Genomic DNA, 17680 nt, shown 5'->3' with positions numbered 1-17680 from the left:
AGATGGCACAAGCAACGAGTTGAACAAAAATAGAGGGAGAGTGGGCATCCTGCAGTGTGAACCTTTTTGATGTGATTCTTTTAGTAATGACAGTGGTCGTGGGTGTGTTATATAGTGTTTTTATTCAGTGAATGAAGGACTCTTCAAAACCTAGCTTTTGTAAAACAATGAAGAGGAAAATCCAGATGACTTTATCAAATACTTTTTCTGGAGCAAGGGAAAGTCTAATTGTCTTTGCTGTGTTGTATTGTGAAATGTTTATTTTATCAGCCCAATCCCTTTTTATTATATATTTTTTCTAGCCCGGATGTCAGTGGGTAATGGGCGGGTAACTAGGGGGAATAGTTGAATCTTTGTCCAGTTTTAATACAACTTTTTTAGCAGCAGTGTCCAAGCAGTGTTTTTTTTTTTTGGGGGGGGGGGGGGCTGTTTGAGAAATTCAGTAGGGACTCCATCTGGTCCAGGTGCTTTATTATTCGGCATTTGTGTAAGGGTGTTGGTGTAGTTCTGAAAGTGTTTGTGGAGCATCTAGATGTGTTTGATCTTTGGATAGTTGTAGTAAAAGCAGATTACCTAGACATGAGTGAATAGTTGTTCAGTTGGGGTTATTGTCAGGGGAATATAGGATACAATAAAAGGATTGGAGAGTATGATGAATGACCTGAGGAGACTGCGTCATTGTTGTGAGTGATATCTCTGTGTTGTGTTGTAGTAGGTTTGCTAGAACTTTGCTTGATTTAGTTGTTATATCTCAGCTGTTGGAGGGGAAATTCAGTTCTTTTTGTCAGTAAATTATTTAGTTCAAATTTGTTTGTAACTGATTCCAGGTCAGTTCTGTTGGGTCGTTTGCATAGTTAGGTGTTAGTTCTTTTATTTTGTTTTCTTAATTACTTTGTAGTATTTGTCCTTGTTTTTTCTTATAAGATAATGAAATAATTTGCTCTGTAATTACCTGTTGTGTGGAAGTATCTGGAGAGTTGTTCCTTTCCAGCAAGGAAGCCCACTCCTCCCTGATGAGACTCAAACTGAGGATCTGCAAGTAGAGAAGTATTAAAGTGCTATGTAGAGAGGGATGTAATAGATGATTGTATCTTCAGGGTGAGTGTTACCGGTGAATGATCGCTAATTATGACCGGGTTCATTTTGGTCTCAAGGATATTTGGAGTGAAAGAAATCAATGCATGAAAATGACTATTGTTGTGGAATAAAGTAGGAATATTCTTTTGCAGATAAATTGTTCAGCCTCCAGCTATCACCACGACCAAAGGCATCCATGTTCTCTTTTATCACAGTTTAGGGTCGAGAAATTCGTGAGTTACCTGACTGTCATTATCTGTCTATTGGTGGGTTGAAGTCGCCTAGATTATAGTTATTAACTTAGAGGTGTGGTTCATTATTTGTGAGGTTCACTATTGTAAAAGGCACTGATTATAATGTATCTTCCTTCTGGGTCAATAGTATTGAGTTATGGTGAGTAAAGTGTATTATTTTATGAATCATTATAGAGACACCTCTTTGTCTATTATTGTAAATATATGAATAGACTGTATTGTATTGTGGGCCCGTGAGGATTTGTTGTTCTGAATTATTTAGGTGAGTTTCTTGTCGTAGGTGTATGTTCACCTTCAGTTTGAGTAGATGATTTATGACTTTGATTCTTTTTGCCTCAGAGCAAATCCATCAAATAAAAGTTATGAGCTGCATAGGAATAAGAGAAAGGACCAAAATAATGTTATTTATTATTGTAGTTTTTCCTTGAGGTATGTTGGGTTGGAAGGCACTGTGTGTGCATGGTGAGCATATGGTCAGAGCAAGGCACGTATAGTCGATCTATGCACACTGATGTCGATTGGCCAATAGGCAAAAAGTTGAACCAGTGACACGGTTTGATTGACAGTCCCCTCATTTGCATAATGAAGCAGAAATCCATAAAGAAATGTAAAAAGAAGATACAGAAATGAATAAGTTTGCAGGAAATGAATAGGGGGGGAAATGCAAAGGGGACATAATAAATGATAGATAAATAAATAATGAATAAATAAATAAAAAGGAAATTTAAATGGTGAAAAACAGGGGAATTAACAGAAAGGTAAATAAATACAGAAGCAAATGAAAACAAATATTAGTTTATGTCACATTTTATTACTTAATTAATACCTGTATTTATTTTTAATATTGCTTTTGGTGCATTTAATGGCATATTCATTTATTTATTGAGTCATTTATTTATTTATTTAATTTATATTTTAGCAGTTTCCATCGTCCGTAGTGAGGGGGTACAGGTGCAGAGAACACAGGGACGGTCTGTGTTGCTGTAGTTTGACAACTGTTTATTAGAGGCTGCGAATCGAGCTTGTGGCTGTTGAAGGAGGATTCATTGATTGCAGAGTCTTATTTTATAGAACATGGTGTGTTGCAGGGTTTTAGTATAGTTGTCAGTTTATGAAGAGTATATCCACTACTATGTACAGTGTGCTCTTATATTTTTAATTTGGCGTTTTTTCGTAATGGGGCGCATGGCTGGAATTCTAGTGAAAATAAATGACTTCCCTTTTCGTGCCCCACTTTGAGAACCACTGCTTTAATGTGCTTACTTATTGGTTTAGTGAGGATTTCTGTGGTTTGGAGGGAGTTGGTTTCTCTTTGATGTCTTCGATCTGGTTGTGGGAGAAGACTCACTAGCTATCACCAGACAAACCAGCCTGTTCCTTCTGCAGGGGAGCCACATTGTTTCATGCTGACAGTGATGACACTGAATATTTACACCCACGTATGCATATGACCCTCTTAACTGGGATAGCCCCCCCAGTAATATACCCAGTTGTGGATGGCATGAAAATTAAATGATAAGACTCAAATTCCACTGGAGTAACTAACTCAGTGGAATTTGCTCTATCAAGTTTCTATTGTTCATGAGTGGTGGACTGCCCCCCCCCCCCAGAGGAAGCTGAGGTGAATATATGGCAGTGTTAATTAAACAAAGTGAGCGGAGGGGGAAGAGGGCGCAGACATGAAGGAGCAGGTCTAATGATCTGGCAACTGAGAAGAAAACAGCATAATGGCTGTGTGTGTGTGTGTGTGTGTGTGTGTGTGTGTGTGTGTGTTTGATGGAGGAAGGTCTTTCCTGTGCATTAGTAATGAAATCTCTTGATAGAAGCACCACTCCCAAACGCTGTGAGACCATTATTTTCCTACAGTATTTAATTAAGATGCAGTTAATCTGGTTTATCCTGTTTACAGGCTCCATAGATCAGCTGCATTCATCAGGTCCAAAGGTCGGACCCTTTACCTGTCCTCACAGGTGTTTTTCCCTCCAGTTTTCCATACATTCTTTGTTTCTTTGTTATGCTTAATTTTTTAGTAACCATGATTTTTCCTACAGTTATACAGATCTCACAGATCTTTTCAGTGTCATTATACAATTTTCTGAAAAGGGCCAAATCCAGTTTTCTCTGATGTTATGATTACTTGACTTGAGACATTAAGTAATTTAAAAATGTTTCTGTTTTGTATCAAAATTCAAAATATCAAAATAATAACCTTTTAATAACATATTCTAGGGCAATAATATTTTTTAAAGAAAAAACACAGAAACCTAAATTAGGCCGTTTCAGTTCACTTTGTTTCCAAGCATTCAGAGTTCTGCTTGTTCAGCCCTCTCCTACCTCACACTGTGGAAGTGAGGTGCAGTTCATCTTAGATCACCATCGGGTCAGATCACCATTAAAGAAGGTTGAGTCCAGTCAAAAGGAATCTGGTTGATCCAGGTAACAGGACATTACACAAAACCTGCACTGTAGGACTTTAAAAGTGTAAATTTACAGTAACTTACTGGCAGCAGCTTCACCCATAAGGTACTGTATTTTTTACAGTTTCTGACTGTATTTTAGAATTACACTAAATCACTGGAAATACATGTGCAGTTCTTTACTGTATTCTTGTAAATTTACAACACAATACTATTCACAGTTTTGTCAGTAAATTACTGTAAGTTTATAGTATGTTACTATAGTACAATTACTACAAATCTGCATCACTTTCTAACATTGTAATATTGGTAACATGTTGTTTAATGGGTCCACAATTGCATCATAAATGGAAGTTTCCCTGCAAAGAACCACTGTATTTAATCAGTTATTAAATATAAAGAGAACTGTTTGCATGTCTGTAGACAAAGTATAACATTTTTCATGTTGAGCATGGACTCTGCATTAATCTGGCAATTGATTAAAATTAAATAACTAGAAGTATAGCAATTAAGCATTTTCTCTAATAGTAATAATTACAAATAATTACAATTACACGGGTTCTGACCTTGATAAACGATAAAAAAGGAAACTATAGGACCATACCGCACAACCTCACACAGTAACAAAACTCTAAACCAAACATTCAATCATCTGATATTCCCCGCATAAGGCTATCTGTAATCAGTTTATAAGTTATTGCTCCTGCATTCAGCTGCATATGTTGTATAACCATGATAAAAAAACATCAGATCTTTGATTTTACAGCACATGCTCATACCACCTCTCAGTGAACAAGTCAGCAAGGAGCCAGTGTTGATCTGAACATAAGCACCATACGCTGTCATTAGTGTGTTTTATGACTGACTGTGCAGTCACTCAACCATCCTCCTATTTACTAATCAGCAACATTAAAGCCATTAGTGGCTCCGCTGGTGCTGGATCACATTAACATTTAGAGACACACACTCGCTGCTAATATGATTATTGGTCAAGAACAAAGAGCTCTGTGTGTGTGTGTGTGTGTGTGTGTGTGTGTGTGTCTTCCTGCAGTTTAAAATGCACTGAAGTCGCTGTGTGAACCAGATGATCCAGAGTAGAATCCACTGGAAACTGTCTGGTTCTGCAGTACTGTTAATTTCTCTCACCCTTCATGCACTTGACAGTTTGTTAGCGGCGCCGTTCTAATTGAACACGAGTGAGTATGACCTCATCCAGATCGCTGCTGAAGTGCTCCTCTTATTAGATTATGTGCAGTCAGCTGAAGGGTTCGTGTCTCAGTGACGTCTCCACAGATCAATGGGAAACCGACACCCACAGACCGTGTCTACAAGCCGGAGAACAGCCAGCATTTGCTCTTATAATCACATTACAAGGGAAGCTCCTGATAGCACTTCAGTCACTGGGGTCATGTCAGTTTCAAGAGCAGGTGGTTACAGCAATGATCTGATACATGGTGATGTAATAAGTTGATAGTCAGACAAATACACAGATGTGGACAAGAGGGTTGGGATCCTCACACCTCAGTGAAAGAAAGCTCCGTTCTTCCTGAGAGGTGTTGGAATGAAAAACTCTTCTGTCAGTCGTCCCTGCACGACTTCAGGCTGTCATAGAGTAAAACAAAGAAGCTGTGGAACAAGGTGAATTCTCTACAAAGATCTTCTGAGCAGACCGGGTTAAAACTACTGACACCACATGGTGATAAATAAGTGGGTTGTAGTGATATTTCAGTTAGTCGTTTGTAGCAACTTAGACCAGGCATGAAAAGAAGATTTAGGCTCAATTAGGAGCCAAACGTGTATGAACACCAAGACCAATAGATTTAACCTTTTAATAACATATTCTAGGGCAATAATATTTTTTAAAGAAAAAACACAGAAACCTAAATTAGGCCGTTTCAGTTCACTTTGTTTCCAAGCATTCAGAGTTCTGCTTGTTCAGCCCTCTCCTACCTCACACGGTGGAAGTGAGGTGCAGTTCATCTTAGATCACCATCGGGTCAGATCACCATTAAAGAAGGTTGAGTCCAGTCAAAAGGAATCTGGTTGATCCAGGTAACAGGACATTACACAAAACCTGCACTGTAGGACTTTAAAAGTGTAAATTTACAGTAACTTACTGGCAGCAGCTTCACCCATAAGGTACTGTATTTTTTACAGTTTCTGACTGTATTTTAGAATTACACTAAATCACTGGAAATACATGTGCAGTTCTTTACTGTATTCTTGTAAATTTACAACACAATACTATTCACAGTTTTGTCAGTAAATTACTGTAAGTTTATAGTATGTTACTATAGTACAATTACTACTACTACTAGTACTACTACTACTACTATTACTACTACAACCACTACTACTACTACTAATAATAATAACAATAATAATAACAACAAACAAATAAATGAATTGAAACAACATTAATTATGCAGTTCATTTTTAAATATTTAACGAAGTAAAAACATGACAATTTTTTATTCAAATAGCAGTACAATATTGAGTGAGTGAGTGAGTGAGTGAGTGAGTGAGTGAGTGAGTGAGTGTGTGTGTGTGTGTGTGTGTGTGTGTGTGTGTGTGTGTATGTGTGTATAAAAGATCAAACAAAGTCCCACTTGAAGTGACTGAGCTTCTTGATGAGTGTAAACATGCAGGTTCACTGCTGTTGTCTCCTCTTTCACCATGTTCCTGCTCTTCTTGCTCTGCACCTTCTCATGTCTTTGCTTTTGTGCCAACGAGGATTAATATTAGTGCAGGTTCTGGAAAACAATGTAGAACAAAATAAATATTCATCTTGAAATATCTCTGTCATTAACAATGCATCTTTGCAACAGTTTGGCACAAAACAGTGACTTTAGAGCATGGTTCTAGAAACATCAGAATAAAGTCCTAATAAATAATAAATGTCTCTTTCTGCCAACTGGAAAACAAAGCATTAGGTCAGATTTAAAATACTGACATGTTCATTTTAGCTGTAGTTAAAACAACTGCATGAAGCTTTTCAGTGACTAACACTGTCCTAAATGGCAGAAAATTCAACTGGTGAAAGTCTCACACTGATTTTTTACTTCCTTGACAGAGATGATGTTCTGACATTCACTAACATTTTGACACTTTGAGGCAGAATAAAAATGGTGGCATGCCTTACTCAGTCAAGGTTGCCTTATCACTGCAGCTCTGGACAGCTGTGACAAAAGGCTGAGCAGGCTGTAGTGAGGCTGTGTCTTTGTGGTGACAGAGACTGGTTGGTGAATGTGCTCCAAGGTCCAAATCCAGAAAAATAAATGCAAGCTGCAAAAACAGCTCAGACTCTTTCCAAGATCTTGTTATGTTGGTTCATTTTTAAATCTTAGCTCCACCCTTTTTTTCACCTTCCCAAGATGCTCAGCTGTTTACAGTAAAGTTTACAGTAAATAACTGTAGATAATGGCATTCTATGAAAGTGCTGTAATCACATTTTTTTTCTCCCAGATTGCATTGCAGTTTACAGTTTGGCACTGTATGACACTAATACTGCGGATGAGATGAGAGGAAAAAATAGATGAGAGGAAAAAACTGGATCGTTCTGAGTGGCCTTCACTGAGTCCTGGTCTTAATCCATCCACTGATTGATTGATTGCAGTGATTTACCTCAATGTTAGTGCTAGAGAATGTTAGGTTAAAAGTCACAGTATTGTTGTCCGAGACATTTACATTGGCTGCTGAAAATCAAAAGCCCCATGTCTGTTTTCTCAACTATGGAAAAGAGAACAGCAGATTAGTTTTTTCTGTCAGTTTCCACTTATTTCAGAGAAAATAGTTTTTTCTTTTTTGAGTGGATGATTCCAACACTTTTGACCACATCTGTGTAAGATTGTGTTGTGATGAAACATTTACATTTTTTACATTTCTTTCATTTCCTACAACTCTGCCTCCTATAGAAATTACATTTATACACGACTAAGCGACAGCTGTTTTGGAGAGGATGAGGGAGGGGTCTCTTCATGCCTGCTGGCAGATGGTGGGATCTTTTCACTCCATTTAACACTCCTTCATTTTTACCGACTTCGCCTCTCTTACTCATGTCAGCAAAACGCTTTGGAGATTTGTCAGTGAAAACAAAGGTGTGTGTGTTCTGAGCTCGTCAGTGTTGAATTCATCTGTTCTCTTATGGTCTGAACTCAAATGTAACATGGATACAGTTTGAACTAGAACGTGGAGGATTTCTGTCTGTCTGCAGGTGATATTGATCGGGCTCTTGGTCTTTTAGCCGGCTGGTTGGCCTTGGTTGTCGATCAGATGTAAAAAGTGACCTGCATTTACCTGATGAGGACCTCCAGTGGCAGTGCAGATCATAACCTATGACCAGGGCAAATGACAGAAGTGTGTGATGTTGTTAGCATAGCATGATGTTAGCTTTTTAGGAAATAATTCTTTGTGACTTTGACATGGGAGCTTGTCAATCCCTAACCATAATCAGGTAGTCCACCACTTTGTGCTAAACTGAAATATCAGCAGGAGTCAGGGTCAACTATGGGCATATTTCATTTCGGGATAAATCTGTAGCAGTGTTACGGCAGTCTGTTAAATGCACAGTGTAGTGCTGCAGGGATGACATATTTTTATTGGCCAACCCAGAAGTTAGCATCGCCCAGGTTCCCTTGACAAAAAGCCATTGGGATTTTTATGTTGGCTTTTGGATTTCTGCTGAAACTAAGCTCTGGCTTATGATACTGACACGTTCTGTTCATCAGGATACGACCGAGAGTCTCCTCCATCTGGAGGATGTGGCCCCTGAATTGGGACACAACTATGGTCGTGGCTTGGTTAGGTTTAGGAAATGATCATGGTCTAGGTTCAAAGAAATACTTCATTAACAGTACACTGTCGTTGTTGTCAGGTTTCCAATAATAACAACATGGTTAAGTTTGTCAAATGGTCAAACTGCTGCTTTAACACAGGAATATAACACCAGGCTCTTCTGTGAAATTCCTGTGTTTTGTTGACCCATCCATCCACCCCAACCTCCTCCTAACACAGTTTGTTGCTACATCACCGCACTTTTCCCTCCTGTCATAATTACTTCGACCACTAGATGTTGCCTAGCAACAAAATGTAACTATGGGTTATAATAACCTGCTGCACAGACGACCTATGGGCTCGTTTTTAACAGGGCAGTCCTCTCATCCTATCTGCCCAGTGCTTTAGTCAACAGCAGAATATTTCAACGACTGAAATGCTGGGACTATGTTTTTGATGACATGACTTCTTCATCATCATCATCATCATCAGGTTGATTTCAAACTTTCTTGTCCACAAGAAACATCCAAGTCATTGAGTTTACTGAGCATGTTCATGTTTCCCAGTGGATAAACTTTACATCTACACCTCTGCTTAGGCTCCGATACAAGAAATACTTTTAGAGAGAGTAGGATTTCTCTGTCAGCACTTTCATGTTGCCAACAGTGGAGCTCTAGCCTATTAATCTTGTTTTGTTCCATCCCAAATCAGTCAGTCTTCATTCCTGAACACCTCACAGCTTGTTAGCTTGGCTTCTTCCATATTATCATCACATTTCAACCGATATATTCCTTTTTCTCCTGTGTTCTGTGCTGCTTTACTTTGTTTTTGTCCCAGTGAAACTTCTACATACGAACCCCAGTCTGCTGCTGTCACTTTGATATGTTGCCTCATGCTTTGCTGTTCAGTGAATAACAGACAAAGGCTCCAGACTCCACTGGTAGATAACAGAGCCGGTCCACTCCAAACATTTTTACACAATGCTTATCTTGATAGAGAGCGCTGTTAGCTGAGGGTATGATGGCAGTGAGTATTTCATCATTAGGAGGATGGCAGTGTGTTTATTGGTGATGATGAAACAGCAGGCGGTAGGCAGGAGGGTCACTCCAGAGGTGATGGATCATGTTAATAGCTGATTTAACTGTGACCACGCTGCTCATTTTTCCTGCAGTTATGAACTAACAATGCATTATAATTAAACACAAACTCTCACACTCGTACGCCACAGATCCTGCAGTGTTTTCTCTGCAGTGAAAGCACATTTATTCTCATTGTTGATGTGATAAGCTAGTTTGACTTTAGAAGGGTTCAGGTGAAGTAATACGGGTTGTTTTTATTGGATCTGCTGTGAGTGCAGGAGTGTGTTTTAGTCGATTAGGGTTCTTTGTTTGGAGATTTTCCAACAGTTCGATGGGCATTAAATCCCCCCACTGAAGTAAAAACACTGAGGCGCTGCGCTGAAAAAGTAAAAAAAAAGTACAAAAAGTCAAAAGTACAACACTGTATACTTAACAACTGTGGGAGAGAAGCCAAGTCCCAGAGCGCATTGCAGCAGCAAACGTCCAATCACTTCGCTTGAAATTCATTTGCTGTGCAGCTAATGACTAATGACAGTGTGAAGTTGGACATTAATGGGAAACGTCATTGATTTTACAATGACGATCAGTTTACTAATCATTAAGCAGAGCTGCCCAGTGGAAAGACTGGTCTAATGTTTTATGTGACTCTGGAGAAGCTTTGTCGAGTCTGAGGAAATAACCACAGTGGTCATCTTTGTCTTGGAGACATTTATAACAAAAATCTTCTATTACAACATGGAATTGTGTAAAAACATAACACAATACCAGTATCTTCTCCACAGCAACAGCCAGTGAAGTTCCTGGATACTGATGACTTGAAAACTTGCAGTTGAAAAGTAGAAGTGTTGTTACTTTATCTATGAGTATGTAAAGGATTACACATCCAGGAGAACCTGAAGGACCTGCTGAGTGTTCAAACATTCATCACAACGCTGTGAAGCAACAGTTCTGTGTCAACTAGACATTAGAAAAACTTTGCTTTCACCTACAGCTGAACAAATATTATCAAAATCACAATAATGCCAAGTGCAGTAGCAGGAGCTGCAGTTTTTTGGAAAACAATAAAATGTCACAACAGACCACAAATAAAGTGTTGTGTTGCTACAGAGATGCCGCAGCCCATAAATCACATTCTACAGACATAAGGGAACGTGTTGGTCTGAAAATGAAATGCAAAATGTTAAAATCATGACTCATATTGCAATCACAGTATCACAATATTCGCAGTATGACTTTTGTCAGTCAGTCCTACTTTAAATTAAATTTTTTTAATGAATTAAATTTTAATTCAATCAATTTTTATTAATCCCAACATGCTCCAAATCTAAATTTTCTGTCAATATATTAATTGACTAGCTGGTGCCCTCGCTTGCTTCTTCCTCCTCTAAGACAGGCAGGTTGGGTTAACTGACAACTTTAAATTACCCCGTAGGTAAGAGTGGTTGTTGTCTCTATATGTCAGCCTGTGATAGACTGGCAACTTGTCCAGGACGTACCCTGTCCTCATCCAATGTCAGCAGTCTGATTGGCTGCATCCCCCCAGTGACCTTAAAAGGAAAAGTTAATGACTGAACAAAACAAAGGTTGCCCGGAGCTCATGTCTTAACCAGGAGATCAGAGTCAGACTGCTGCTCCTAGACTGACCAGTCCTCTGGTTGATTCTGTATTCTCTTTTCTTCCCTGCAGATGGTTATTAACTCTGCCAAGGAGATTATGTTTTCATATGTCTGTTTATTTTTCAGCAGGATTCTTTAAAAAAAAAAAAAAAATGAACCGATTGGCACTAAACTTAATTGACAGAGGGGGAACAGGCCTGGGATGAGCCTGTTCAATTTTGGGGCAAATATGGAAGTTTTTGTCTGAGGTCTGGTGCATGTTGTTTGTCACTGGCCTTGGCGGAGGTCTGCAGTGGTCTGTTCATCCCTGTCACTTTGCTCTGTCTTTATTTTCCAGCCCGCTCCTTAGACTGCAGCAGGGTTCCTTTCAATACATTTAACCAGATGGACATCCCATGGTCACTACTCATAGCTGAGTGAACTTGTCTGGGAACCAGATGTCTGATGTGTCAACAAGCCAAATGTTCACCACTGACCAAGCTGAGTCTGTCCGATTCGTTTATTTCAAGTTTAAATCTGACCAATTACTGACGGGACCTAAATACTTTAACTTGTAAACTGGTAACGAAATACATTATTATTATTATTATTATTATTATTATTATTTTTATTATTGTGAAAAGTACCAGTGACTGTTATTCTGAAAACCCTCCTCAAACTGCCCTCAGCACTTCACTTTTCCTCAAACATTAGAATGCAAATGGGTCTAAGATGTTTCCAGCCGAAGCCAAACAGAAAAAGAAAAAAGCTTCTTTTCAGAAGAGTTTGATGTTTGAATTAAAGAACTTCCTGAGGAGAATAAAAGACCCATTTTTCTTTCTTTTCATTACCGTGCAGTTGCACTTCTTACAGTGCGAGGGCTTTTCAGAGGTGTGTTTGATATACATGAGTAAACACACATTTCCCATGCTAATTTCCTGCACCGCAGTTCATCTCTCACCCGCTGAGTGCAGGGATAGTAAACCGTTGACCCAGTGACTCCAGATGCCAGACAGGGCCCGTCCCTGATTCGACTCCTCGGTGCTTCAATCAGCTAAATTGGCCGAGACTCTAGTGTCAGTGAGACGAGAGAAATGAGAGGGAGGGGGAGGGGGGTAAAACTGTAACGCTGGATCGTGCGCACCTCATTATTTGTTGATTGACACGTCGAAGAGCTGCCAGATCTCAGAAGCAAAACAAAACAAGTTTAATGCAGCTCTGACTGCGGGCACGTTTTAGGATTTTGTTGATGTTCGTGTGTTGAAGGCTCGTAGCAGCAGCAGCAGACACAGTCTGTGGAGTGTGCATCTATTAAAAACTGAATTTGTTTAGTGGAAGCAGCTTGGGTTTATGAGCTGCAGGCAGGTGGAGGGGCTGTGTTTGAGTTCAGCAGTAAAATGATTGGCTGTAAAAATGTAAATTTAAATGCAGTTTCATGCAGTAATCTTTATTCATTTGACTTGTCAGCAAAAATGCATTGATGCATTTTCATGAGTGTTTTTTATGAATGAATTTGCTGTTATTATATTTGTCAGCGATGTCCTCCAGACTTCAGTGTTGCTCTTACTCTATCGTTTTAAAGAACCACAGTAAAGGATCTGCAGGTTTTACAGGTGAAACATTGTCCAATATCCAGCTATTGTTATTTATAGGTTGAGAGGTTTTTGCATAAGGTGTCAACAACAAAAAAGCGGTGTACTGAAAGATGATGTCAGCAAAGGTAGAGTGACACTGAGTAAACTTGTTGGTTCTCATCCAAAAGATGAAAAAGTTCAAAATCCCATTGAAGTTCACTGAAATTTACTAAACATCCGGCTCTATGATATAACCTCACTCAACATTATGTTGGTGGGTGCTTGTTTATTTAGATTAAAATAAAGTAATATTATTTAATATTTCATTTTTTAGTGGTGCTTGATGAACCCCCTTCCCTACATACTCACACAGGTTAATCATATCACACAGTAGAGTGATTAAACATCATGTTTAAGAGATAATATCTGATATTACTTAGAACAGAATTGCAGTTTAATATTGTTAAAGATGAATGATGAGGTTTTTTGGCCACTAGGATCTACAAATAAAGCATTTGACATATCACCTCATGCTGTAAAGTTGTTATGCAAGCAGTTGTCTATTTACACGTCCAGTAGACATGAAGCAACATCATTAGTCACTTGGAGTTGTCTTCCTGCCCTCTAATCAGCTGAAGTTCTCTTTCCTTTTACCTCTGGTTTGGTCCCCACCAACTCTCATCAGGGCTTTTTAGCTACTATTTCCTCCCCTATCCTGCACTTTAATGACTAATGGGTTTTTTCTTGGATGTCCTTCCTAGACGTTTTCTTCATGCAATGTTCTTGCTGCTGATGGTCATCTACCCTCTCCTTCCTCATGACGTCTCACAGTCACAGTCTGAGCCATGTTGCATTAGACACAACCCAGGACAGAAATGTGTTGCAGTGAGGTTGTAGTTAGTACCAATGTAGTCTATGTAACCTGTTTTTAATTATACATAGGATCAAATATCCTACACTTCAACTTCAAAACAATACAGTTATCTTAATAGAGGTGTACTCAGCTCTGTTATATTGGCTGCTGTTTATTTATAATAGAATATGCACAATAAACCTCTGGACATAGATCAGGAACTGTCATTTGGAGACTGCGCTGAGTTACAGTAGCTGGTGGACTTAAGCTCTCTAGAACATGCAGTACAGGATCATTATAACAGACTTCAATCCATCATGAACTGTCATAAAAGGGCCAGATTTCCAAAAATAAGTACCATGTTTTCAATATTGTTGGTATCATCAATGCAATTTTCCTCTCCTTCACAGCCCCTAGAAACAAATATAATTTAGTGAGGGATGAAAATAAAAAGGTGTGTTTTTCCCCGTGGGTCAAAGTTCAGTGATTTCACTTTTCCCTCACCTGCTGTCAGCAGTCCCATCCTGCTCTGTGCCGTCGATTCACCAGCCTTCACACAAAATGAGGAGGCAGCGGCCCCGCCCCCCTCTGTGTGTCAGTCACACCCGCACTCGTTTCTGCTATCACCTCTCTGTCTTCTTCACTTCGACAAGATGCTCACAGCTGAAAAAACACTACAGCAGGCAGCTATTGATAAACCCTATCATAAGCCAGTCTTTATAAACTGAAACAGGAACAGACACTTTCGTTTATCTTTGACTCTGAACGGTCGATGCAGCGGCTCCCAGGAACTCCGCTGTGAAATCAGGCGTGTGCTGTGTCGTCTCATCTGTTCGATCCTTGTTCGATAGTCCGACTGGAGAAGATGATGGGTGTGTTCTTGATTCATGGCTCAGTATTGATTTTGGTGCATGTGCCTTTGTGCAGAAGACAACATTTCATTAAGCTATTTGTAATAACATGTGGGGTTCTCATTTAGAGTGGAGTGAAGTCACAGCCCTGCTGCAGTGACGAATAGGTTCCTCCACATCCCTCTGCTCTACAGACCTGCACAGTTTAATCTGCCACATGGAGATTTGGGCAGAAAGAAATGGGAAGAATACGTATGCTCAGTCTCTGAATACAGGCTGTGTGCATTTCTCTGTGGACTGAGGCTTTGATACTTTCACAGTGTTAATATAGAACCTAGACCTGCTTTTATTATCAGAAACACATGGACATCTACCTTTAGACTGTATGGGACCTTTAAAAATGCTTTCTCTTTGTATTTTCCAGCTGTTCCTGTTCCAGCTGCTCAGAGGCCTGTCCTACATCCACCAGAGGTACATCCTTCACCGCGACCTGAAACCACAAAACCTGCTCATCAGCGACACCGGAGAGCTCAAACTCGCTGACTTCGGTTAGTATGCTGGACACTGATGCTCCATGTTGTGCATCTGATAGATGTTAGAGTATGTGTGCAATCTAGATAAGAAGCTGAATTACCCCCCCCACCACTGTGCTTCATATTCCACACCACCAATAATAACGTCAGGATCAGACTACACAGTGTCAACCTGACAGTGGCCCGACTGACGCAGGGTGGGGGGGGGGATGAAAATGAGTGTCGGGCGCTCATTTTGTCCCACGGTGGGTGTCACTGTAGGAGATGACGGACACAGAATCAGCATCCTGACAAAAGACAGAATTTTTATTTGATCTCTCACAGAAGATGTGCAACTTTACAGGTGTGTACATGTTGATCACCAGCAGTGTAGCCTCACATCCTCAGGGCCCTCCCCACAGCCCTGTGTCAGAGCTGGAGAATTGTCTGGCTGCACCACCATCATTCTGTTATGGGGGGGGAGGTCAGATGTTGGTCAGAAGTCTTGAGGTTTAAAATTTATTCCTGCTTCCCAGGGTGCCAGTAATTATTAACAGTATCAAAAAAAAGCCAAAAAAATAAATTAAAAAAAAGTAATAATACTAAAAGAAAACTGGAGGAAATCAAATGGCTATATACAAGATGGCAACAACAAAACTGAGTTCTCCAATAACTCACTCCAGTCACTAACACAGCTCAAGGCTCCTATTCCCATCATACATTCAACTATATTTGAACAATATTTTTGTAAGCTGCTACCAACATCTTCCTTCCATCAATAAAATTATTTGAGGGGAAAACATAATAATATTGAACACCAAACCAAAAACCCCTCTTCAAGTGTCTCTAAAGGCGCGCACAGTACCAATATATATGAATAGGAAATGCCGTGACTAGGTCTGGTTAACATTCTCTGTGACAGCAGGTGAAGATGTGTTGTGTCTTGAGAGGTGAGTGGACATGACATTTATGTAAATGTTTGCATTAATGAACGCAGAGCTGCCAAGTGTGCGCCCTTGGATATGCTACAAAAACAGAAGGGGAACGGGACTGATTGATGAGGTTAATGAATGATGAACGGAGGAAAGTAAGGATAGTTGTGCTGTGTGTGTGTCTGTGTCTCCTAGCCGCTCCGCACTGTCATTAAAATGGCTGATTCCCAGTGTGAATTCAGATGATCCAGATCTTCATCACCACTTGCTGTTTTCAGGCGACCCGATGGCGAATGTTCAGGCCGTATACCACATGGGCTCAAATGTGTTGAGCAGCGAGTCCCTGACTCCCGGCCGGCCGGACCATTTGCTGCAAGCCATTCCCCAACTTCCTCCCTGCCTTTCTTGCCATATTCAGCGCGTAGGCTGCAGCTCAGAGGTTATTGTTTTATTCCTGTAGAAAAGGGGATTTTGAAAACTGTACCAGGACATGCTAATCCTGCTATCCACTTGGAATAGGCAGCCAATGGCAGGTTTATACCTAACATGTAGATTTCATTGTTTCTTTGCCAAGTAATGACAACAGATACAGGTACTCTGTGATCTTAAACAGTGATCATTTAAAAGTCAAAAATACCCTGCGGTCTGATCAAGTCCTACGAGGATTCTTGGAGAAAGACCTGGTTTTAATTCTTGGTCCCAGAATTGTGTTGGCTTTGGAAAGTCTGTGGGTCCATCTGTGCAGCACTGTGGCCCAGATCACGATAACTCAGTTGACCCCCTGGTCTTCCCTTTGCCTCACCTTTCATCTAGTGCCACAGTCAGACCACAAACTCTTACACAAGAATTATTCAAATCAAAGTCACAGGTTACACATTCATGTGTCTATTTTAGTCAAAGACTCATAAGTGTGTTAGGAACCCCTCCTGAAGTGGCACCATATGGCTTGGATCCATGCTAAATAAACACTGTCTACATGGCTTGTCTGCCATCCGTCCATCCATCCGTCCATCCATCCATCTGTCTTTATTACAACAGCCCTTATTCGTTCACCCACCCATTTCCTAGACCCTCTGTCTCCTCTACCCATTCATCTTCTCCACCCTCCCACCCCTGCATCCCTCAGCCCAGACAGATCGGGGGAGGAGGAGTAGGAGGAGGGCGGCAGCTTCATCAATAATGCAGACCTTATATTAGTGTAGGAACATTACTGCGAGGGAAATGAGAGGGAGAAAATAATGGACAAAATAGCAAATGAGCAAGAATGAAAATCCCCCGGCCTATTAGTCTGTCGCTGGAGCTGCGCTCATCAAGAAACATGCACAAAACACAGACTCAGCCTTGACCTGAGGGATGCCAGATGACGAAGGTGAAGGCCGTTCGAGTGTGTGTGTGTGGGTGTGTGTGTGAGAGAGAGAGAGAGTGTGTGGCTGCCAGGGCTCCCTGCGGTCCCAGGCCTTGGCAGCAGGAATACTAACGGCTGACAGCTGAGGCCAGTGGCGCTGGTTGAGAGAGATGGAGTCAGAGTGTCAACAAAGGAGGGGCTGAGAGGTCCGATGAGGGGTGGCCAAGCACTGGGTGGGGATGAAGGTACAAAGAGGAATAGATAAGGGACGGCTCTAATGGCAGTCATGGAACTTGGACCTATCAATGTTTGATTTTCTTTCTCTCTTTGCTCATTGGTGATTTTGTCTTGGTGGTGGTGCATTGATCCATCAGTTTCTCCATCCAACTCTGTGCTGCAGAGCAAAATATCACAGCAA

General features: G+C 40.4%; 1 protein-coding gene across 4 annotated transcripts in view; it reads left to right on the top strand.

Moving 5' to 3' along the window:
* Positions 1–17680, top strand: part of cdk14 (cyclin dependent kinase 14) — a 198821-nt gene that overhangs the window by 82403 nt on the left and 98738 nt on the right. For all 4 annotated transcript variants that reach the window (XM_071468356.1, XM_071468358.1, XM_071468360.1 and 1 more), the window contains one exon: positions 14898–15021. In XM_071468356.1, coding sequence (XP_071324457.1) covers positions 14898–15021 — 124 coding nt within the window. The remainder of the gene's footprint in view (positions 1–14897; positions 15022–17680) is intronic.

Source organism: Trachinotus anak, unplaced genomic scaffold, assembly GCF_046630095.1.
Source record: "Trachinotus anak isolate AG129_WGS33_773 ecotype Australia unplaced genomic scaffold, CSIRO_AGI_Tana_v1 ptg000032l, whole genome shotgun sequence".
Classification (NCBI taxonomy): domain Eukaryota; kingdom Metazoa; phylum Chordata; class Actinopteri; order Carangiformes; family Carangidae; genus Trachinotus; species Trachinotus anak.
The sequence above is the reverse complement of the archived record's forward strand: the minus strand, read 5'-3'. Positions and strand labels throughout refer to the sequence as shown.